The sequence below is a fragment of the Typopeltis vanoorti genome, chromosome 3 (genome assembly GCF_054136105.1).
Source record: "Typopeltis vanoorti isolate ZY-2024b chromosome 3, IOZ_Tvanoo_1.0, whole genome shotgun sequence".
In the NCBI taxonomy this organism is placed as follows: domain Eukaryota; kingdom Metazoa; phylum Arthropoda; class Arachnida; order Uropygi; family Thelyphonidae; genus Typopeltis; species Typopeltis vanoorti.
The window spans coordinates 116,570,827-116,597,170 of NC_143551.1; the positions used below are offsets into that span (position 1 = coordinate 116,570,827).

The following is a 26,344-nucleotide window of genomic DNA, read 5'->3' on the forward strand; positions in this document are numbered from 1 at the left end:
ATTTTCACTCAAAATTGTGCCTAAAGACTGAAATGTTTTATTTGTTCTATAGGTTCACCATTCAGGATATAGTTGATGCTTTCAATGTTTCTGCCTATTTTTGTTGTCTTTCTCTTTTTATTGCTAATTTTTCATATCAAACTTATTACAACAGTTATTCATTTTATTCACGGAATCTTGCAGACTTGTACTGGATTTATTAAGAATCATAACATCACTAATTTTGATATTTGATTTAATGCCACTTTCCTTCATAATGTGATCCATATCTAATCTAATCCTCTGGCCTCCTCTTTAAGAGAGTTGCAGCTGATGAACCGTCCTCTTCTAGTCCTCTCTATCTCTTACTCGTCCAGTCTCTTTGATGTCTTTCCATTGCAGTTGGGGTATCCCCCCCCCCCCATCATCTCATGCAATACTATCGCAGGGGATGTCCTCAAACTCTATTTTTGTTCTTTGGATACTAGCCATATAGTATCCGAAGAACATAGTTCATATCACCTTAAGAACCTCTTCATTGCTCACTCTTTCAGTCCAACTCATACTATCCATTTTTTTAAAAAGCACCACATTTCAAACACATTCAATTGGTCATTCATCTCCTTATTGATCGTCCAGGACTCACATCCATATGTCCCCATGCTCCAGATCATTGTCTTTAAGATTCGTACTTTTAACTTTTTTTTCAGATTTGTTTCTTAATATGTGATATATTTGGAAAAATGCTGCTTTTGCAAGTCTGTTATCAATTTCATAGTCAGATCTATTGTTATCTGTTATCCAGCTTCCAAGGTATACAAAACCTTTTACATTCTCTATGCTCTGTCTGTTCAAAGTGATTTCCATCCCATCATTTCCTTTCCTTGAATTCTTCATCACTTACATCTTTTGAACATTTATTTTCATTTTATATCTCTCATTTCCAACCAGTTCAGTCTATTCAAAATTCTTTGCAAACCTCCCTCTGTTTCACTCAAGAGTACAATGTCATCTGCATATATTATATTATTTATCAGATGCCCATTTATCTTTATTCCACCCTTCAGATCTTCCAAGGCATCTCTCATCATCCATTCACTATATACAGGGTGTTCGGGATAAATTTGACAGTTTCGTAAGGAAAAAGAAAATCTTCTTTGTATCTATTAAATTTAATGAATTGACAAAAAACATTACAGGCAGAGTTAATTACAATACTATCAACAAGATTTACTCAAAATAACCACCATTAGCATCGATCACAGCTTCAATTCTGCTTCGGAACCTCGAACAAGCTGATGCTACAGTCTCCCTGGGAAGGGCCGCAAAAACTGTTTTAATTTTATCCATTAACTGGGCTTTTGTATTACTGGAAGTGCGATTGGTGTCTTTTTCAACTGCGCCCCATACAAAATAATCCATGGGGTTAAGGTCTGGGGAGTTTGGAGGCCAAACATTTGGACTGGTGAAGTCGTAGAAATTTTCAGACAACCATTTTTGACTTTTCCCAGAGGTGTGGCAAGGGGCCAAATCCTGCTGCCATACATACGGCCTACCATTGGCTACCCTTGTTATCCAGGGCTTGACTACAGTTAGCAACTCCACGAACAAAGCCCGAATTCCAATGCCAGGGTTCTTCAACCCCTGTTCCTGCAGATTTGCGAGGAATTCTGCTGTACGAACGCAATCAGATCGTCTGCTAGGGATCTTTCTTCTTGCTACATCCTCGTAGTCACCATTGCAAGTCTCTAGTTCATGCCTGATTGTTTTTACTGTATTCAGGGAGCATTGGGCAGCAGTCGTAATATCCTTATTTTGATGGCGGGCACGAATCATCATGATACAAGTTATTCTCTTCCATGATTCAGGTGGGTTCCAGCTATCCATCCTTTCTGACATCTTGTATATGAATGAAGAAGGGTCCAAACTTTTAAAGGAAGAGAAGTGTGTGTTAATACATGTAACTTACGGAAAAATATAATTAATTATAAATATGTCAAATTTATCCCGAACACCCTGTATATATATATATATATATATATATATATATATATATATAATAATCCATATAGATATAGTGAGAGCCTCAGTAGCTCAGCCATTATAGACAAAGCCCTTTGGAAGTCGGAAAGAACTGGGTTTGATTCCCATCAGCGACATGAAGAACCTTTATCTGGTCTCTTTCAACAAAAGGTGAGTTAACCAGTCTCATGTGAAGGTAGGTTTTTATTTTTCCCCATCCCCAAGAACAGGCAAACCGGCCCTGTGAACCCATAGGGAGGCATAGTGCTAACCACCTTATTCTTGAGTACAGTTATGGTTGCAAAGTCTAAGAATAACCCCAACACCATAAAACGCAGAAGAGGAGGGATTAAACAAAGCAAAATAGATATAGTGACAATGATCTATATAGATAATGAATAACAGTGGAGATTATGTGCACCCTTGTTGCACATCTCATTCAACATCAAACTATTGTCCTCCTTCAATTCTGAATGTGGACTTGCAGCTTAAATACAGACTGTGTATTGCTTGAAGTGCCCCATTTACAACATACAACTGTAGCATTTTGAAGATCTTTTATTTTAACACCTTGTCATATGCCTTTTACAGATCCACAAAATTTAAATACAAATCCTTATTATATTCCCAAGATTTTTCAACTATTTCTCTTAAAGTAAAAATCTGATCCTGACAACCTCTATTTGGTCTCAATCCAGCTTGTTCTTCACCAAGCTTCCCTTCCATAATTGTTTTTAGCTGTTTCTTAAGTATACCTGCACAATTCTTACCAGAAACACTCAGTAGGGAAATACCTCTCTTAATTCTCACATCTTCTTTCACTATGCGTTATTCCCGCTTCCTATGCAGGATCCGCGTGTTACTTAGATGCGACTTCTTGTTAGTACCACTCCCAACCGACCTGTCGCCTAGCCATTTTTGACTGTAGCAGTGCATATTCACAGGGCCGGTTTGCCTGCTTGTGGCATGAAAAACACCAGATAAACTGGCAACCCTACTGCCCGCACCCAAGACCGGCTAACTTCAGTATGACTGAGGAAGATCCTCAAATTCCTCACGTCTTTAACGGGAATCAAACCTAGGACGCTCCTCCAATCATATGGATGCGAAGCGCAGAGCCACTAGGCTAACTGCACGGACCTCTCAATTCAACTGTATAGTTTTATTTTCCTTTTTTATAAAATGGGTATTGTGAGAGCTCTGCTCAAGTCAACCAGAACCCAACCTTCAGACAAGGCCTTTGAATTATCCAATGCAGCCGCTGTAAAACTTTTATCCCTCCACATTTGAGCATTCTGGTCGAATTTCATCTACTCCAGCTGTCTTTCTGCATTTCAGGTTTTTCATGACTTTCTACTTCAAGTATGGACGTGTATTCCCGATTGCATTCCTGTTGGGAGTTTTCTATCACTATGCTGACACTGCTCGTTTCATTTAGCAGTCTTTCAAAGTAATTACTTCAAACATCTAGAATATCTTTATCTTCAGTTTTCATGTCACCCTTATCTGATTTCTTTTCAGTACTTTTTCTTCCATTTTAAGCATTATCAATAGATTCTAAAATATTCTGCCACCTTCCTGATATTTATGTTCCATGTTGTTATCAGTCTTTCCATGACTTTCTTACATTTTTCTATGTATTGTAGTATTAAGAGCACGAGATGATTTACTTGTCAGAAGCTTTTATATGATTTCTTCTTTTCTTTCACTACCACTTTAACCTCTTGAAGTCAACTATGGAGTTCTGATTTTTCTATCCTTACAGATAACCTCACCACATGCCATCCTGGTTGAATCAGTCAATGAATCTCCCAGGTTTGGTAATTGTTTTCAAACTCTTTCATTTTTTTTTTTTTTTTGAATGATGTTTGTGCACTTGAGTCTAAAGTTCACCTCTGAAAGCGGCTCAACTTTGGTTCATTTTAAAGCTTTCTTACACACACTCTTCTTTCAACATGAAATTCAATTTTATGCTGCTCAGAGAGATAGTGACCACTTCCTATTTCAAATTCTCTGCATACTCTTGTGTATAGAACCAGTGGGAAAACATTGCTATCACCTATAACACAGTCACAGACTTTTCTTATTTCTTGCAACTTCTCTCCATGTGAATATGTGCACATGTTTGTGTTGGAACATGTTAATAATAACTAATTCATGTTCTGAACAGAAATCCAGCAGGCATTTACTATTATTAGCTTTGATCTTTTCTCCAAATTTTCCCAAAACATTTTATATGTCTGGTAATAATTTCCAACTTTAGTGTGTAGATCTATAACAAGAAACAACTTTTTCTATTTCATTATGTCAGCTGCCTTCTCTAATGCCTCAAAATATACCTTAATGGTATATTTCTTCCTTAGTAGCACCTTCTGTGGGACCATGAGCATAAATAAGTCTCATTGTTCAGTTCCCCATTCTGATATTTGCCGTCATCATTGTATTTGATATTGCCTGCCATTCAAGAAAACCATCCTCATATATCTATCAATACTATAGCTACCCACTTTTTCCCCGATTGCTATTGTCTGAATAGAACATTTTGTATTTGTCGCTTAGAAAGATCTTGCCAAGTCATTTGCATCACGCCCATTATGTTGATCTGGTACTCTCAAATTCCTCTGATGATTCTTACATTGATAGTACAAATATCAAACTCTTCTGATATTGAGTTGGAATGTGTTTCAGCATTTGCTATTAAGGGGTACTCGAGGGTAAAAGCTGTACAACCGGTAGGCGGAGACTGCCACGTAGCCTTTTACGAATGTAGAGAACCAATCAGTTCTAGCCTAATGTTCAATCCTCACCTTGTGGTGCGCCATGTTAGGTATCTACCTGGATACTGAATGGACAAGGATGGGTGGCAATTTGGGATTTAGCCAACCAAATTGTATTCTTATTGGCTTAAACCACAATGTAAAATGATGGTACAATATGACAGAATTTCATGCCGACTGGATGTTGCCCAGTTAAGCAGTACAAAGTCAGTCACTGGAACAAATCTTCAGGTTGTGTAACCAGTTATTTTCTCCATATCAAAGAAACAAACTAGATGTTCATGTTTCAGAAATGCATCTCTGATAGATGAATCGAAAAATCGGACTAAGTGGTGAAATGCTGAACAAATATTTATGAAATTCACATTTTGCATCAGAAAAAAAGAAATGCTTTCTAAATAACAAACAAGTCAAGCATTACCTATTTTGTCCAAGATCTCATGTAGCCAGTCAGAGTGGTAGGACAGTAATTGTTATTTTTATATAAATTTTTTTTTTCTGGCTTTGGAAAGGCAATGGCAGTTGTCTCTCGAAACAAGAGCCTGGAAATTGCTCCTCAATAAGTATTCACTGTACAAAGTTTTAAGAGGCATCTTGTGACAAAAAGTATGTGAACTTAGGCACAAGAAAGTCTATTACTAAAGTATATAAACAAACATTTATATCTGAAAATTACATACTCATCTTAACCAAAGATTCAAAGAGGACGAATAACAATGAATTTCACAAGACCCATGGTTTATGCAGATGCTGAATTAACTTTGGGCACTTGTTCATAGGGTACTGAAGAGCCAGTACATTTTCCTAAAATGAATGGGAATGACTGTTTCCTTAACAAAAACTTAAAGTTATACACATTAAATGTAATGTTCCTATTAACCATTAATTAATGAGGAATAATAACATTGTTATTCCACCTTTGAGTTGTTATACCGAGGATGATCTGCACGTTTCAGGTTGAAGTATTTTATCATATACTTTGGTAATAATAAACTGTTTATGTGTTCAAGTATTGTTAAATTTGGTTGTACAGTAAGAGCAGGATATATGTGGAAGACATTTTATCATCTCATGTCATCAAGGTTAACAGTTCATAGTGTCTGCAACTACACATCTATTATGTTAGATGGAAGGCAAATGGCATTTTATATATAGTTTTCATTTCTTTAACTTTAACCTGTATTACTTTTGTGATGGTTGGACAACTGATACATGTTGTAAAAACACCTATGATGGTAGATATCTCCAGAAATCTGTTTTTTCTGGCTGCTTGGTACTCAATGGAAATCATCACTTTCATGTGTCTTCTCTTCTTGCATCCCTATATAAACACTAGAAATAGGAGGGGGAGTGTGCAGAATCAAATGCAGATTATGAACAAGTAGGCATATCAAAGAAGTACTGTGTCATTTATTAAGAAGAGACTGATCATTATGGCAATAGAATATAATGAAATTGGCATTACCAGTACTATATCCATTAAAGCCACCTTAGAGGCAGCTGCAATATAAGATTGAAGTCAGTTGACATACCACAGAACCAGATGACAAACTAAACATAACGTAATAAATTCCACTGAAAAAGCAGATGGCTACCAGAGCGGTGTTAACTTGATGTGCTGAAAACAGGTATGGCTGCCAACAAGGATATATCCTCCATGAGTTGGACTATCTTCAGTTCTGTCCTTACAAGGTTTTGAATGTCATCTACAGACAAACAGACATTTACAAAGTACTGACAGAATACATACCAAATTCATCTGAAAATATCACAATTTCCCACATGAAAGGTGCATCTCAGAAAACTGCTGATATTCTCATTTTTAATTATTTGCCTTCATACTCTCCAATTTAAACTCAGAACTTGTTTTCTGTCATGATGGAAAAAAATCACTCATTTCAACCATAAATTCTGAGTTTACAGAAGTCCATATTCATGTACTTTAAAATATTATAGATAAAGAAAATGTACATCTGATTTTGTCATGCAAGTCAAAATCTACTGACCATACCTAAACATGGAATCAAACGTTCCTGCTGCATTCTAGCTCTTGCACCTGTAATCACTTATTCAAGTATCTTTGTGAAGCTTAATGCATAAGCCAAATTTCAATAAATTTGTTGTGGTCACCAGCAATAAGAACTTAATGTCATCACTAACAGCATGCAGCAATGACATTACCTAGAAGGTTGTATCATGTATGTCTTAACTCATTTCTTCGCTGTTTTCTAAAGACTCTTTGCAGTTGTCTCGATATAGCATGGTTATGCTGTTGATATGTCAAATAGTAACTTAAAGATAAATTAAATAAAAAAATTAAAAAGCTCATTAATATTATGGGTTAATTGTCTTAGTCCATTACATGATTCAGATGTCTAAACACATAATGCAAACAAACTTTTATTGTGCCGCTTACAAAAACCTAACGCCACATTCAAAAATAACTAAATAATGATGAATGCTATTAATCATTGTCTTGACAAGAGTATATATTTGATTTCCCAATGAGATATTGTATATAGTTAGATCTTTGATGTTTCAAGGTACTAATAGCATATATTATTTTGAAATTTAATAAAATAAAAATATACTTGAACATATTTCTTGATGATACACAAATTCAACATAAGTTATGGTAGTCCTTTAGCATTTATTTGATTATCATGTCATACATCTGCTAATCACAGGTAATGGTTGTATACCTATACCACTGAAATAGGCATGGATTCCAAATAAGCTGATTTACCTGGTATAAGCTGATATCAATTCAATTTAATTGCCAACAGAGAGGAACTAATATGAATAAATTAAATCACAGCAAGTTACTGAACAAATACAAAAAAGCAGCAGCACAAGAATAGTTAAATCACAAAGGATAACTATAAATACAGACAAAAAAGGAAACTTCTGACGAAAAAAAAGAGCATAACATCCAGTTTGTGTAGAAACATTATCACAAGTGAAGCTAGAGCAATTTTTGGTATATGTACTATAAACACAAAGTCTCCAGCAGCTCAATCAGTTTCAGTAATACCATTTGTTGGCAAGATCTGGCTATGAATCCAGTCTAGAATGCAGAGAACATTTATCAGGCCTTTTCAGCTGAAGGTGAATTAGCCAATCTCGTACAGAAGAGGGCTTTGTCCCCTCTAGAAATTAGTTTTTCATCACAAGACAAACCAGCTAGAAGAGCATGCACAAACATAATGTACAACCATAGGAGACATGAGAATAAGGATAACTGCAACATTTTTCAGATTTGGTTTCAACTGCCTGCATGGGACAGTGCAGTTCTATATGTATGTATGTATGAAGAGAACAAAACAGTATAAATATAATATTTTGCTGGAAAAACAGTCCAACTGAAACCAATATTGGAATGAAACGAAAAATGTTAAGATTTTAAATAATAAATTTCATTATATTCCATCAAATAAGAGGTATTGTCATCATTTAGAATAACTTCATCATATTCTGCAAATAAAAACAGTACAATTTTATGAAGGGAGAATCATCAAATCTTGAACCCGAATTAAAAATAACTTTACGACAGTTTATCCACATGACCAAATTATGCTCTTAGTAATCAGGTTCAGTAGCTGTATACAATACAGTTTGAAATAGACTAATTTAACTCCTGATGATTATAAACAGCTCTCTTGATGGATGCTTCGTTAACAGTACGAAGTTATTATAAGATTCAGTGCTTATAAACTGTTAAGCAGTTTGTAAGCATGAATCCAAAAAAACAATTCCATTAAATTCCAAGCCAGCTGAATCATTACCATTTGAATTGTTATAAAAATCATCCCACAGTCAAAATGAACTACATGGGGCATATTCTGATGTATAAAATTTCACGCAGCTAAGCAGTTTTTTGGTCTATACTATGGTTCTGTGGCAATGAAAACATTCTAAAATAAAATGCAAACCAAATGTAATTGCCAAATACTGATTTACAAAACTGTTATAGCTGGAATCTAGTAATAGCATTTGGGAAAGATGGCCAAATTGACCAATAGATATTTATGAATTTTGCAAAACATACCTAAAAAAAACTTCATATGGCGAAAAAATTTAGCTAAATTGGTATATTAAGTAACATATTTTACTCCATCTTATTTTCACATATATATTATCACAACACATTAAAATAGGAATGTGTTAAATTTATTAAGTGAGGGAGGGTTAGAAATCGAATGATGTGTCTGATTAGATTAAGTCATTGTAGAGATGTCAGTGAATACTCTTATTATAATAATTACTGGAGCTCAGATTCAACCTATAATAATATTCATCCCAGAATATGAATTATCATTTCATCAGATTTTATTCAACAACTTAGAAAATGTCAAATTGAATCCAATTATTATGAAAGAATTACAGAATTTCTACAAAAAACCAAAAAGGCACAATCTTTCCTCTTCTCTATATGTTGTATTATTCAATAATTTACAAAATTTAGAATGTAGTCTTGTATGCTGAGTCACCTGAAAATTTCAGCATAATCAGAGACCAAAACAGAGAAAGGCCATAACCAGTGTGTGTGTTGGGGGGGGGGGGGGGTTAAATTCCCATAAGTACTTTTACAGGACACATCATACAAACAATTTCAATCAATCCATCTTAAAAACAATCATTTTCTAAATATCTAATATATAAAGAAAATTGTATATATATATATAAAATTATTTTCACTTATTTAAATTTTTCTTACATTAAAAAGGAAACAAAAGGTTACCTGCAATGTGTGTTCAATTGCATTGGGAAAATTCTTGAGAGTACATATTGGTATGGACTTTTCTGGAGGATCTTGAGAAGATGAATAGGATTCTGTTAAGTGAGGAATAACCACCTGAAAATTTGATTGATAGCATATATACAATTAAATTCCTTGGAAGTCAGATAAATCTATTTCACTAAAAAAAAAAAAATTTAAAACAAGCTGCAATAACTTTTTATTGCTGATTTCAATGTCAATTTATTTTTTTCAAAGCAATTATTTGATGTGATTAAAGATCCTTGTAGTAAGGATGAGGCACAAAACTACTTCCATCCATATTCAATTGAAGAATATGTATTCCAATTTAATTCTTGTTTGCATTTACACTACATGTAATAAACTTTTGTAGTAACAAGCTTAATATTTCTGTTATTACACTGCACTCATGGGGCTGATGACACTTTATTTTAGCTTAAAATGTTTAGAGAAAATAAAATATGATCAGCTACTTCAGCTGTCCTGCCATCTGCTGAACTTTCATAATTCATTTTCACCTAACAAAATTTTGTTTGTTTTTATATTTAATTATTTAATTTATTTTTAAAATTAATTATATAAAATAACATTAAGTTTTTATTTAAAAATATGTAATGCTAATATTTATGCTTAAATATCATGATAGGTGTTGAATGAAGAGTATAGCACTTGAGAAAACAATGGCTATGTTGCCTATGAACCTCCATTTAATTATAATCTAATCACACATAACCATAGTTAATACCTTGCATCTTGGCCATACCCCATAACTACATCCACCATAATATGTAAAGTGCAATTTTGATTAGATGAATTTCACTAATAATGGAATAAAGTGCACTATACAAAAGTGTTTTACAAAATCTTAAAAAAATTATGACTCTGCATGCAGCATCTTCAGTTCTTTTATGGGATACAACAGTCACTTAACACATGATCATTTCCTAACAATTACCACTCAATGTATACAGTGTACAATGTAGCACTAGATGATTACTAGGTTTCCTTCAACAATCTTTTATCATATTAATTATTTGAAAGGTCTCCCCTACTGCATGATCTCACACAATAGTCATTAATGCATTACGAAGAACATCAATCCAACCAGAGTAACTTCTGTTGTGTTATCATCCCGAAATCAAATACATGCTCTGTTAATCTTTCCTCTTGCATTCTATTTAAGTGATTATTCCATGTATTCTTGAATGCTAATGTGAGGTTCTAATATCTTCATTAATATCATCATTCTACAAGTGATGCCACCATCCATCCATTCACTCCCTTAATAATCCTCATGGCATACATTTACAGAAATTCTCTTACTTGGTCCCAAAAAACTTCAGTTCAAAAAAAGAAAAATAGTATCATCAATACAGTTGTCCTCCAATCTATTTGACTTCTTAAATTGCTACAAAAAAATTTAAGGAGACAAACATTATGCTAGTTTCTCAATTTGAAATGAAAGCAATTTAATTTAAAAGAAAATCTATTGTGGGAATAGGAATACAAGAAGCATATAAGTTCTGTTGATCCGGAAAATGCACATAATAGTGCCATGAGAAATTATGTCAAAATACTACAGTTATTAAGTATATATTACACACACACACACACACACACACACACACACACACACACACAGATGGTCTACCCCCAGATGAATCTAGTACAAATCTTCAACAACTACAGAACTAAAATATTTCAGTTAAGACAAATTTTAGTGGGAGGGGGATGAAATCTATAAAAAAGAATGAAAAAAAAAAAAAAAAAAAAAAAAATATATATATATATATATATATATATATATATATATATATAGAATAAGAGAAATTATCCAAAATAATAAGATAACATCATACAAGTCTTAAAACTAATTTTTGAACTTCTGGACATGAGAGCTGGCTTAAAAATAAAACAACCAACCAAAGATTAAGAGACTACAGATGAATTATGAGATAAATTATAGCAAAATGAGAGAGAGCATGATTATTCTATTGATCCTAAAAAGGAAGTATTACTAAGGAGCTCTACATTGTTAGCATTCAAAACTGGTAGCAGCTAACTTAAGTTCACTTTGCCACTTAAATAGAATAGGAAGAGGCTGAGTTAAGTAAAACAAGTTTTAAAACAAGCATGGCAAGGAAAAACCTAGAGTAACCACTCTAGGTGGATCAATGCAGAAGAGGAATAGGAATGTAAGCTGGCCTTGTTATCCATTTTCAGCATGTTGAAAGTTTATTTTTCACTAGGTTAGACTATTTAATCCTTTATCCCAGTGAGAGCAAACAAGGTTTGTGCCTGAAAATATCTTCAGGACTGAATATAGTGTTGTGCTATCTTACCTGGGTAAGTAGTACAACACCAGGCAACTCATAGCAAAGGTGGAGCAAGCTACCAACACTCCTATCCCAGTATCTCCCATAATGCAAAACACATCTCCTTGCGGATATGTATACTGTTATGCATTAAGGGATTGGCCACTACCCAGACTAGTTTCGACCTTTATTGAGGTCTCTTCAGCGGGAGCCAGGCCCAGAGTCGGAGATATACCAGGCAGAAGCAGTAGCAAGGTCATCTTTACCTATAGGAGTTGCCAAAAGGTTTGCCACCTTTTTTTTTTAAATTATTCTGGATTTAGAGAAAGATGTTGAAAGTTTATTTTTCACTAGGTTAGACTATAATAAATTTAGTTTAATCCTTTATCCCAGTGAGAGCAAACAAAGTTCGCGCCTGAAAATATCTTCAGGACTGAATCCAGAGTAATTTAAAAAAAAAGATGGCAAACCTTTTGGCAACTCCTATAGGTAAAGATGACCTTCCTACTGCTTCTGCCTGGTATCTCCAACTCTGGGCCTGGCTCCCACTGAAGAGACCTCAATAAAGGTCGAAACTAGTCTGGGTAGTGGCCAATCCCTTAATGCATAACAGTATACATATCCGCAAGGAGATGTGTTTTGCATTATGGGAGATACTGGGATAGGAGTGTTGGTAGCTTGCTCCACCTTTGATATGAGTTGCCTGGTGTTGTACTACTTACCCAGGTAAGATAGTACAACACTATATTCTGTCCTGAAGATATTTTCAGGTGCAAACTTTGTTTGCTTTTCAGCATGGTTTACTGAGTGCTCAGTGTATCCACTCTCCAACCAACAGGATGCAAATCTAATTCCTGCTATAGAGTATGGATCTTTACGATTGTCTTTAGGTGCCCTGCTTATTGGAGGCCTGAAGTGACTTCAATAAGTTCCATATTTAGCCTCTAGAGCACTATTTTAGGACTATGGAAAAAAAAATAAAAGAAAAAATATAGACTTAACCTTTTGTGAGTGGGATTGGCAGGGGGGGTGGGTGGTCTGAATTATTCCTATTACAGGAAATGGTTCTTCTCCACACATTTCATAGTCAATAGTTTCCGAAATAATCTCATTTAAATTTGTGCAGTCATGACTTTAATGTGTTTTATAACATATCACAAGTAGCTCTCACTTTCATTGTTGAATCTTTTGGTTTTCTCTTCTACTTGTTTAATTTTAAAGTCATACTGAAGATGTCGTAGACACCATGGCAAAAATTTTATGCTTAAATAAAGTTGTACATTAGTTATTTACATTGATGCAAATAATAGTATTTTGTGACAACATTGGAAAGGTGACAAATAAGAGATTCAGAAATGTTGATTGGAATAATAATAATAATAATGCAAACTTAATGCACTTAATCATAGCATTGTATACATTCATCAGTCCCAGGAGTGAATGTCTTACCAAAAGTTAGCCTTCTGAACAAAATTCTGTGAACTAAACTAAGATGATAGAAATAGTAAAGCTTATTGGTGATGGAGGTCCCCTCTCCCAACCAACTAAATGCAAATTTATATTTAATATAAAATTGAGTTTATATTAAGGGTGGTTAAACAAGCCCCATAGTGCAATTTCACAAAGTAGTGATGATATTTGGAGCTGAATTTGATGAGTTGAAATGCACAATGAGAAAGATATTGAGAATGAAGCTGAGTTATGTGAATTCAGACACGTATATTAGATAGCATAAAATGAAACGAACATAAGCATTAAAAAGATGATGATGAATGGAATGAACTATAGATTTAGAATTTAAAATTATGAAACCTGAAATTTGAATAAACTCAAATTAAAGAATAAACGGAAAAAAATGGTAAAGCATATACAGGGATAGTGACAAGTATGTGTGTGTGCTGACCATTTTTTTGGGAAATTATGTTGTCAGATGAGGAGCAGTGCAATCAGAAAATTTCTGGATTAAACTAGGATGCTTTCTTTCAGTTGAAATTTGTTTTACACAATTCTCCCAACTAAATTATTCATCTCAAAAATACTGGCTAATACATATGCATGGAAAGGCTTGTGTGTTCACAGTACATTTCATTTATTTCCGTGGTACTTATGACAACACACAATAAGAAAATACAGTCATACCCCAAAGTTACGCGGTAGGTGGGACCAACAAAAAGTGCGCAAGTCGAATTCGCATAACTCGGGGTATAATTTTGCATGTAATTTATATATACAAACATACAAAATATTAGTTAATTGGGACCAAGGGTTTACAAAAACACCTATTTTTTTAAGAAATAATCATAATTGTAGTTTTTCGTACATAAAAAAAAAAAAGAAAGTTATTTCGATGTCGATAGGTTCATAAAGATTTGTCTTAAGGCATAATGTCTTTTTCTTGTCACGCAAAATTTCTTCACAGCAAGCTAATGATTTTTTTATTCCTTGCCTTGTGGCTACAATTCGTTCCTCGTTAGAATCTATGTCCTCCAAAATCTGTAAACCTTTCTTTTATGATTGTTGTTACTGTGCATTCCTGTAGATCGAACTTCTTTGCTAGCTCACAAATTTTCATTCCGCCTTCAAAATCCTTAATAATGTTGAGTTTTGTTTCCAAAGTCAATGTTTTTCTTTTCTTGCTAGCTGTAGAAGAATCAGACTTGCTTCTTTTGGATGACATTATTATTTTTTGTGATAAAATTTTTATCAAGAACATAACATTAAACAATCGCAAAGTTTGTAGACTATAAAAATCATGTATGAATGGAGACCACGCGAAACACGCCAGTGCTTGTTCACAGCATGTGTAACACTGGCGAATGCGGCCGGTGCCAGAAAGATGCGACTAGTGGCAAGGTGTGAAGCGGGATGGGAATAAATACCTACATATAAGAAACCGCGTAACTCCGGATGTGCATAAGTCGGGGAATGACTGTAATATTAACTTATTTGCTGATATTTCACTGGTATTATATCCAGCATCCTCAGAGCACAAAAAAGTTTGTTATAGTAAGCGAAACAATTTGGTATAACAGTGGGACTAGTTTAAAAAAAATTTGTAACGGACAACACAACGAACTAAAGTCCAAATTAGGCACCATCTATGTTGGAAAAAGAGAGAAAAACAGAAGTCATAAGTCAGAGAGATTGTTTTTGGAATCAACAGAAGCTTTTAAACATATTCCAAACCTCAACAAGCATGGCTGTATAAATTTACCAAAAATCTGGGAGACAGTCACTTTACGTTCTAATTAATATTTGTTTTCTCTCTTTTTCAAACATAGATGGCGACCTGATTAGGACTTTAGTTCCTTGTGTTGTCCGTTACCGTTTTTTTTAAACTAGTCCTAATGTTATTATACCAAATTGTTGTTTTGTGTACTGTGACAAACTGTTTTTGTGCTCTGAAAATGAGATGCTGGATATAATACCAGCAAATAAGTTAATAAATATTTTCTTATCATTCTGCATTGTCATCAATACCATGAAAATATATAACACTGGCTAGTAAACTTCTCCTTAATGTAGTATATGAATATGGTTGGCATAACTCAACGTTCATTTCTGAAATAACCGTACTTTCATCCTCTGCTGGTTTTTCACTTTTAAGATTTCCATAAAAATCACTCTTCCTCCTTTTCTTACATTTTTCTAAAAATAATGATATTTTCACTTGAATACACACACACACTACTTAATTAGAGTTGTCTGCAACATGGTTAGAAATTTCCTGTGAAATTTTGTGCAGATTATACTAGAGGGCCTCCATAGCTCAGTCAGTATAGACTGAACTACGGAGCCTTTGGTCAGAAAGACCTGTTTTGATTCCCGTCAGTGATGTATGGAACCTTAATCTGGTCTCTTTCGACCAAAGGTGAGTTTTAGCTTGTCTCACACAGAGGTATGGGGGTTTTTTCATCCGGAAACTCAGTTTTTTTTTGTCCCCCAAACAGGCAAACTGGCCCGTGAACGCATAGGGCTAACCACCTTATCCTCGATACAGTAGCGGTTAAGTGAATAGAAAATCCTCGACACCAGAAGGTAAAAGAGGAGGGAAGGAATAAGAAGAGTATACTACAATCAAAACCAGCTAAAATTAACAAGTTATCTTTCTATGGGTAAAATAAACAATATATAACAATTCATTGCATAGTTTGATGTATTAAAAAAAAGGATGGCGAGCTCTTATTAAGAAGGATAAATTTATCATCCTTTGTTATAGAACCACTATCTATGTATTCATTAACGCCAAAATGTTTGGGATCTTAATTAGCAGAAATTTAATCTTACCTGTACATTTCCTTTGGTACCAAGAGTTCCCGATTCTAGGAGTGGTTTACGATAATAGACACACCTTCTGTCCATGTATATTCCTGATATATCAAAAAAGAGATAATAAACAATAAAATATAAGCACACCATTCAATAAAAATCCAGTAACTAAGAATAACTTTCTTAAACAGATAATCTAATCAACTTCAGGCACACATTCAATGATTAAATTTAGAGTGCTGAGGTATTTACAGTCTTGCATAACCATTCTAATAATAATAAATTTCTTTAAAATATACATGTTAAAATGAGCCATGAGAAGCTTGAAAGTTGAGATTCTATTTAATATGAAACCCAGTGAGAAATATAGTCATTAGCTACACATGCTTAGTAAATGCTAATTTACTAATTAGCATTTACTAATTTAGTGAAATTAGTAAATGCTAATTTCACTAAAGTTCATTGCTGGTAATGAACTTTAGTGAAACTAAAGTTCATTACCAGCAATGAACTTTAGTTTCACAAATGTCCCCAAAAATTGTTCTGTATAATATCCCATAGAAAAAAGATTGCACTAAAAAAATTTACAGACAAAATCACCGTCTTGCTAACTATGTCATTGATGACACTAATATTCTCAGAGTTCAGGATGCATGAGTGGGTGAATTGAAATACTAAGTTCTCACTTCAGTTTGAGTGGAAGAAAAATGATTTAAAAGAAAATATATATTAAAAGTTTAAGATTGAAAACAAAAACTATAGCAAGTGTAGAAAAAAAATCTAAAAACACTAAATAATTCATTCAGAGAGGCATATGATGAAACTAAAAAAAAATTAATAATTCCGAGCTTCAATGCAGACTCAGGTAGTTCTATAAAAGAAACCAAATCGAAAGTTACAGTAAATAAATGCACAGGTGCCTTGAAAGAATAATGAGAGAAAATCCTAAGAAAAATAAGTCATGCATAAAAGTAGTTAAACATCATGGAAAAAGTTTGGAAAGAATACAGAAGATAATAAAAGCAGATAATTTGTGTGTGTGAGGAGGGGGCTCCTGGAAAAAAAAAATTACAAATGGAGTAAAGAATACAACACAAAGAAAACAGACAATAAATGGACATTAAAGAAAGATATTCAGGTCATTTAGAGTAATTTAACAATTACAGTACAGAATAGTGATAGAAAATATTCATTAAAACATGCAATCAGGAATGCATATCAATACTTCAGGTAGTACAATAAAAGCAATCAGTAGCCCCTGAAATCTGAAAAGGGTGTCAGACTATATCTCAAACAGATGAAGTTCTACAGTGGTTACACACAATCCAAAAGAAGGGTGACTCAGAAGATCAAATTCTGGATGAATGATGATCTCTCACATGGTATCCATATACAAAACTGAATGTCAGAATTACAGAGGAACAACCATATGGTTCCAGGAAACGTATGCAGACATACTTGCCATCAAGAAATTGTTCAAGAGAAAAAAAATTGCTGAAGAGACTTCCAAAAATCACAGCTTTACTTTATGATAGCTGAGAAAACATGAGAACATAAGCATATGATAAAAACTATTCAATGTGCTACAATTATGGTGTAAATGGGGCACATTATAAATAATATATAGCTTCTACATTAGTTGTAAGTCAGCAATTAGAACTTAAAGGCACAGAATGAGACATTCTGATGTCATAGATGTAAAACATTAGGTACACATCGCCTCCACTGTTACCGATTATACATATGGATCATACTATGAAGAAAAGTGGCATTATGTAGGATATCAAAATCAGATCTTCAACTCAGCTCTTTCTATGCAGATGTTGTACATCTAAACAGCTATTTCTTAACAGATGAAAATCACATAAAAAGGACCAACTAAGAAAATAATTGGTATCAAAGGAAACTAAACTTTGTAATTAAATTGTATGACCCACCCCTCCCCCAAACCTTTACATGAAGCATTCTAAGAACAAAAGCTTACCATAATAACTGCTTCATACCCTTAGTTTAGGCTACATTTCGTTGATGATGTGCTTGCCATTTGACTTCATGGGCAAGGCATGCTGCATTCTTTTGCAACCTACCTTAACAGAAAACAAAATTCACTTCACATTATAAAGCGAATCAAATAAGTGTTTGCCACTTTGTGCCTTTGGGTGGCTCACTATCAAATCATTTATAGAAAGCAACACACATTGGAAGAAATCTACATAAACTATCACATCATCCAGCTCAACAGTATGGAATCCTCAAAATTCCAATGCCTTCTTTGGCCAATGAATACTACATAGACCCTCTACTTCTTCCTCTCTAAACACACAAGAACTAAACACCACTATTCCATATGTCTAGGGTAAATCTGAAAAGATAGCTGAAGTACTATTAAAATATAATTTTCACACCACATGTCAAATTAGCCACACTGATCTGCTCTGTTCTCCAAGGAGAAATTCATCCTTTAGTCCATCCCTGTGATTTAACTCACCATGAACAGACAAGAAGATTGGAGAGTATAAGTCAGGACTGGCAGACCATGCTTTGGACACCCCTTCACACAAGATTAGATGGAAGAACAACAAACATGCTATAGAGAAGATGTTAGATGTCAGAGAGAGACTATTTTTAGAGTCAGCAATGAGTATGTAGCATTCTCCTAACCGTAACAACCATGGCTGTATTAATCAGCAAAAATTTGGCAGACAGTCATCTTAAGATTAAATCCTATGCAAGTGCAATAACTTCTTTTATACAACATTAGAGGATACCAAATTAAGACTTTAGATCTTGTGCCTGCTACTTGGAATTGTTTCACTTAATCACTGTTGCATATAAACATGTTCTTTTGCTCTCTGAAGATGCTGGTTTGAAATCTGGTGAAATATAAACTTAATAAACATCCTTCTATAATTAAGTATTGTAATACTGTTAAAATAAGTACTGATTTAATATCAAACCATCCCACCTTCCTGTACCAACTGCTGACCTGCAACTCAAATGTAGACTATGTACTGATTGATATAATATCCCACATACACTACACATTTATGGTGTTTAAAACAATTTTTCCCTTGGCATCTTATCACATGCCTTTCCTAGATCTGCAAAACAAATACAGATCCTTGTTATATTCCCATGATTTCAACTATTTGATGGCAAAGTGAAAATTTGACAATGGTCACCTCATTTGGCCTGAACCTAGCTGGCTTCTCTCCAAGTTTCCCTTAGTACCACTGTGAAATATAGCTTTCTACCTCAAGTACTGATATGTTAACATACTTTTTTTTTTGCACAATTTTTTTCCAAATACATTTTGGCTGGCCTGTAGCACTTCAGCATGTTTGTGAAAACTCATACAACATTAGTTTCGTTTCAACATTTACCAGAGCTATTTTTATACTGCTTATCTTCGTATATTAATTTACCTGTTTTACAATTGGTATGGTACACCTACCCATGATTTTCAGTGAACCCTGCAATATTTCACATCTCCAAAAAACCTTAAAAAAGTTTTCTGTAGTAAGAACAGAAGTAAAAAAACATGATTGGACTTAATGAATTCACAACATCAGAGAATGCTGAAAAAGTTAAAAGTTAAAGGTAATTACATACAAGTGGCACATTAATTTGATTTATATCCAGCTATTGTTGATTGGGCATCAACATGAACAAAGTGTCCTCAAACTCAGCTCAAATGATTTGTCAAAAGGCCAGAAACATTTATCAATATTTATAAAACTGCTGATCCTGAGGCATTAAACTAGTGGGCAATGGTTTCAAAAATTCAAAGCCTATTCATGGTTTTCACAGTTTAAAACTAAATGGAAAAGAAGCTCCAGAAAATTTTTCTGAAATACCAAAAGCCATAAATGATGACCAAATTTATGAACCCCAGCAAGTGTTTAGATGAAACTAATATTTTAGAAACATGCCTATCCAGATATATAATTCGAATTAAAGAAAAATTAAAAAAAGTTTCAAGGATGAAGGAGGCAAATGCATGTTAGGAAGTGTTTATAGAGAGAAACAGTCCTGGACATACAACAGATAACAATTAGATGCCTTCGCTGTGAGAATGTTTCTGGGTCTTCATTTCATGTGCAATAAAGATGAATCTATGTGCTGAAGTCGCATTAATACTGTCTTGTTTTTACTACTTCTTGCTTTCTATTATTGTTCTTCTATCAGCTTAATGGACCATATAGATCTAATGCTGTCTTTTCTAGGTTTCTATAATGGACTGTCATAAGCTATATCTGGTGTAAAGTGTTCATCCAGCTGTTTTAAGTCTCTCATTTCCACATTCATCTATCATGTTTGTGGTTGTGCTGTGGATATTTTCTTGTCAATTTTATTTGCAAGTAGTTGATTAACTACTCATCTGCTCTCCAAACATGCTTCTTATAAATGATAAGATGCTGGATCATTGAAACAAGTTTTGCAGTTCCTCATTGTCTTCATTCACATAATCCCGTGTTATTTTTCTCAGTAGTTATCTTCAAACATAACATTTCAATCATCTCCCTTTGTTGTTGACCATATTTCACAACCATAGGTTAATATTCATAGATAACTGAAACACTTTTTGTTCAGATTTTCTTGATACTTTTCTAGACTCAATGAGTTATAAAATTGCAAAATATCCATGACTGACCTTCAATTCTCTCCTCTATCTCTTGATGCATATCATCATAAATGTTAATGTTGACTCCTTTACCTTGATAGACCTGTGTTTCACTCAGGATTTCTCTGTAAGTGCATGTCACAAAGATGCCTCCAATGATCTCAATCCTCTTCCATGTTATACCCATAGATTTCACTAGTGAATCTTCCCATCTTGTAGGTGGTCTTCCTGGTTGACTCCTAGATAGTCAAAATTATCTCAAAGATAATTTTCAACAAAGTGGGATTGGGCTTGATGAGACCTTGAAAGGCATATTTATATTTAATGTTTTCCTGGTTTATGACAAGGCCCATGGGCTTGCCTTGAATAAGTTATATGTAGTGTGTATAACATCCTCAGAGTTTCCAGCATAAGCTTATGCCAAATACAGCATAATGTATTTGGCATAAGCAACACGATGTTGTTCGTATTTATTTCCATTCTGCTCTGTTCATTTAGGCCTCTAACGACTTTTTTCGATGCTAAATTTGAACAGGGTTAGTGAGAGAGAGAGAGAGAGAGAGCATCTCCTCAGCAGAGTCCAGATTTTATTTCTAAAATTAGCAAATGTTCTTGGAGGAATCATACCCTGCAGAGGGTATGGTGATTATGAAGTGATCTATCGTGACCACTTTGCATTTACTTGTAACACGAATTTGTAATGAGATGTAATGAAAAAGTCATTACATCCCATGGTGCATTTCAATGTACAACTGTCAAATGCTTGTTTATAATCCACAAGTGCATTTTAATTCTATATCAAATTCATAATATTTTTTAGCAATTGTCAGAGAGTGAAAATATGATTTGTTGTCAAACTTTTCCTTGCAGAAAGCACACTGATAGCCTCTTATAATGTTAGAAGCATATACATTAATTGTTTTCCAGATCAGCATAGAATTATTTTGTAGCAAGTGTTCAAGAGAGATAAATCTATAGTTACTGGTCATAGGGTCACTTAAAAAAAAAGTATTGCTATATTCCAATCAACTGAGATTTCTTCTTTTTTACCATATCAGCTTCAATTCATAAATCTCAGTTGTTGAAGATGTTCCTCCAAATTATTTAGAAGTTCTTCTATAATTTTACTTTCACTGGCTGCCTTTTTATTTTTTAACTTTAATAACCTCAATTTCAGGCATAGATGGCTCCTCAAATGTGGATTCTTCAGCATTTTCTCCTAAACCTCTGATGTAAGGTTTTCATCTGTAGTGGTTCAAAATATTATCAGAATTCCTCAATTTTTTTCTAGGGCATTTATTTTTATTTTTTCTGCAAGTTAAGCATTGCTTTTATGAAACCAATTTTGTGTTTTGTTTTAGCTCATTTAGGAAATATACTCTGTAGAGTTAAGTGAATTTCAAGTTGCATGAATTTATCATAGAACACATAAGTCATGGATTATCTATCTGCATGATTATGCAAGTTATGATTATTCTATCTGCACTAATACTTCTCTCACTACAAACTCAAAGGATCACAGGAATAGCTTGCTATGGCGGGCTGCAGAGAATATATTTTCTAAAATCTGTGTGCCTAATATAACTTTGGTAGGAATTTTTCAGTTTGTTATCAATTGAGTCTCTTAGAAGTGTTCACTAGAGTGAGAGTCAAACAGTGCTTGTACTGTTCTTACTAATACCACATACAGTTCCATAAAAAAAATATTAAAAAAAAAAAAAAAACCAGGAAAAGAGAAAAAAGTGAGGATAAAACATACATCTTCTGAATGTCAAGGGAGTGGTATGTGCTGTATATTAATTAATCAAATTAATTTGAGTAGTCACTAACTAAAAGTACATTCAGAATGAAAGATACAATGAATATTCTATATATCTAATGTCTGCTGGCATTGGACAAGTGCAAAAGTTAAAATTCAAAAGTTGTGAGCCTGCTTTGGAATTTAAACATTGGTTTTCATGTCATTCCAGTATCTTGCAGATCATGTTTTGTCAACAAACAGCAGAACCAGGGAAATGAGTATTCTGTGCTGATGACCCTTCATGTGTAAATGATAGTTTACAAAATTCTGAAAATATTGAACAATTCATTTTCACTAGCCTTATCTTAACAAATGTCGTCTTTCCTATATTTTGGATAGTCATGTTTATCTTGTACATTTCCATCTGGATTCATCATGTATCGCTCATCCTTTAATTTTTATTTTTGCTCTGAATGTACTTTTAGTTAGTGAATACTCAAATTAATATTAATTAATATACTGCTTCTTTTCTTTTAAAAAAAAAAAAAAAAAAAAAAAAACGCATTGTGCACCACTCCCTTGTCATTCAAAAGATTGTGTTTTAACCTTATATCTACGTTTTCCTGGTGTTTTTTTTTTTTTTTTGTACTTATTGTGTATATGTACAATAAGATACTCGAATGATATAAAAGCCAATGTTTAAATTTCAGAGCATACTCAATGTAAATTTTGAATTTATCCAATGCCAATAGTCATTAGATAAAGTATTAGAGCATCAACAGGTGGGGAAAACTATGCTTATGTTTCAGAGAATGGAAGTGCAAAATAGTTTTTTTATTCTTTCTATCTAATGGTAGCATCCAAATTTCAGACACAACTTGCAGGAATAGTTTCTGCAGTTCTCTCTCTCTCTTTTGAGAGTGGAAAGGATTTATGATGAGGACTGTTAATTTAGGATACACATAGTTCTAACACAAAATTAAGTTGACTTCATGGTTTAAAATGATAATAACTTAAGGAATTGACAGTGTACACTAGAAATATAAATTAAATCAACTTTAATATATACTTTCCTATATTTTGCAACGTCACGTTGCCATCTTCATGTTTTCAGAAGAAAAACAATAGCCTCCCCTTCCTAGACACACTAGTCACCTGCCAAACTGATGGAACCTTGGTTTTCTCAGTTTATAGAAAACCCACCCATACAGGCATACATTCACCAACAATCCCCCCACACACACACAACAATATTAAGACACTATTCAACAGGGCTAAACTAATCTGTTCAAATGACAAAGCCCTAACCACTGAACTGAATCACATCTTTAACACTTTCTCAGCCAATGGCTACTCCCCCACACCCCCAAAAAAAAAAATCCAAAAAATACTAAAACCAGTTATCCACAACCCACCTCCCTTCACAAAACAGATTACTCTAAATCCATCACCATTCCCTACATCCGAGGCACCTCAGAAAAAAATCAACAAAATCTTAAAAAAACATGACTCCTCTTGTTACAGACCATATAGAAAATTGGCATCCCTTATCTGCTCCACTAAAGATCAACCATTTCCCCTAGACCTACCTGGTGTATACCAGGTCCCTTGCAGCTGTAAATTGTCCTACTTTGGCCAAACAAGCAGGGCAGCAAATATCAGAATCTCAGAACACAAGGACTATATCCGATTTCCAGTACAGCCACTTTGGGCTTGCAGACCATACTCTGGATACTCGCCACAGAATAAGGTGGAAGAAAGCCAAAGTAATATGCCATAGCAAGTTCAAATATGAAAGACTATTCATGGAATCAGCCTCAGCTCTAAGGAACATGCCAAACCTCAACAAATTGGGATGCATGAGCCTGCCCCAAATTCGGGAAACATACATCAGAAGAACTTCAGCTCAAAGGCCAAGAACACCTAATATAGCCCGCCAGGGGGCACCATCAGGACTTTAGGAAAACGGGGCTTCCTCGTTTTCTCATTTGCTGTTATGTAGTACTTGCGTGCATGTGTCTTTTTAATAAGTTCCCATGAAGATGGCAACGTGACGCTGCCGAAATATAAAAAAGTATACATTAAAGTTGATTTAATTTATATTTCTAGTGTATGCTGTCAATTCCTTAAGTAATTAATTATCATGTTTAACCAACATATAAGCCTTTCTACAAGAATCATGGTTTAAAAAATTCAGATTTTGTAAATAATAGAATGTGATCAATAAATTTGTTTATCTAATGCACATGCATTTTAAGATAAAGAACAATGCATTATGTCTGTTAAAGTAACAGCCCTTTATACAATTATCATATTAGTAATATTAACACTTACTTGCATCAACATTGTCAAGTGCATTAGCTACACCATCCAGTGCTTCAAAAAAATCATCATCATAGACTTTTTCAGTATCAGGGCCTACTCTATTTTGATGAGCAGTAATATGAACATTGGGATTCATTTCTTGTACAGCCTTCCCAGCAGTTTCTGATTTCATCTTCTACTCAATGGAATGAAAAAAATATCATTACATATTTGACTAAATAGTAATGCTGCCAAAACATTAATTTCACTTTGCAAAAGAATTAAATCACCTGCCATTTCTCAGTATACTATTTGATTCTTGATGCTCAAAAATATTAATACCAGGCAAGATTTTAGAGATAGTGAGTTGACATTTTGCAAACATTATTATGCTTTTTTAAATATGAAAATTTATTCAAATAGTTCTGAAGCCTTATTATACCAGCCTAAATGGAATCAGAATGGCAACTGCCTCTATATATATGTAAATATTGGAAATGATTTATCATCATCATCAAATTCCTGACATGTACCCTCAAGGGGTGTACAGGATATGACAGTACTACATGAAAAAATTACATCATTACTAACTTCCTATCTACAATTTTCCTCCAAATCAATCTGTTACTTGTCAAGACTCCAACATTATCAGATCTTATATTTCTATCGTCTAAGGCACTTTGTACCGTATCAATCCACCTATATCTTGGTCTTCCTCTGGGTCGTTTTCCTGCCAACCTGGCAGAGAACACTTGTTTTGCTAATCTTTCCTCTCCCATTCTATTTAAGTGACCATACCATCTGAGATTAGCTCTGCTAACGCATTCCTGGATGCTGACAATGTCAAGTTCTTTTCTAATATCCTCATATTTAATATGATATTGCCATTGATGCCATCTGTTCACGCCTCTAATCTTTCTCAGGACTCTCATATCTGCGGTCTCTAGTCTTTGGTCAAGTGTTTTACTTCTGACCCAGCTCTCAGATCCATAAGTTAAAATTGGTTTGAACACAGTCTTGTATACAGCTAATTTAGTGTTCAGACTAATTTCTTTCTTATTCCATATGAGGAAATGATTTATTATATTATTATTATAATGTGACACCTCCAAGGAGTCCAAGACTCATCGAGGGAGGGCTTACTCCACAACTCTGTCTCTACCACTCAATCCAGCAACTTTCATATATATTTGATATGATCTTTGTAGCATGCTGCATTTGCTTTTATTGGTCGACCAACTGTTGTATTTGCTTGTATTCTGTCTCTCTGAACTGCTTGCTTGTTTCACGTGCACTGTTAGTTTCAGTATAAAATATTTGCGATTAATTTCATTAAAGTTATTTACTATTTAACAAATAGTAAATAACTTTACCATTTAACAAATAGTATCTAATGTGTTTTCTCTTTCTCTCTCTCTTGATACATAACATACTATTAATATTTGAACGTGAATGACAATGTGTAAATGTTTCTACTTTATGCATAAAATGAGACTTTAGTAATATTAACAATTTATTTTATTTTCCAGAGTAATTTATAATATCATGAAATTC

General features: G+C 33.9%; 1 protein-coding gene across 3 annotated transcripts in view; it reads right to left on the reverse strand.

Moving 5' to 3' along the window:
• Nucleotides 1-26,344, reverse strand: part of Uba1 (ubiquitin-like activating enzyme 1) — a 381,832-nt gene that overhangs the window by 118,651 nt on the left and 236,837 nt on the right. For all 3 annotated transcript variants that reach the window (XM_090390820.1, XM_090390822.1, XM_090390821.1), the window contains exons 14-16: nucleotides 24,821-24,986; nucleotides 16,140-16,222; nucleotides 9,520-9,633 (exon numbers count right to left, since the gene is read on the reverse strand). In XM_090390820.1, coding sequence (XP_090246946.1) covers nucleotides 9,520-9,633; nucleotides 16,140-16,222; nucleotides 24,821-24,986 — 363 coding nt within the window. The remainder of the gene's footprint in view (nucleotides 1-9,519; nucleotides 9,634-16,139; nucleotides 16,223-24,820; nucleotides 24,987-26,344) is intronic.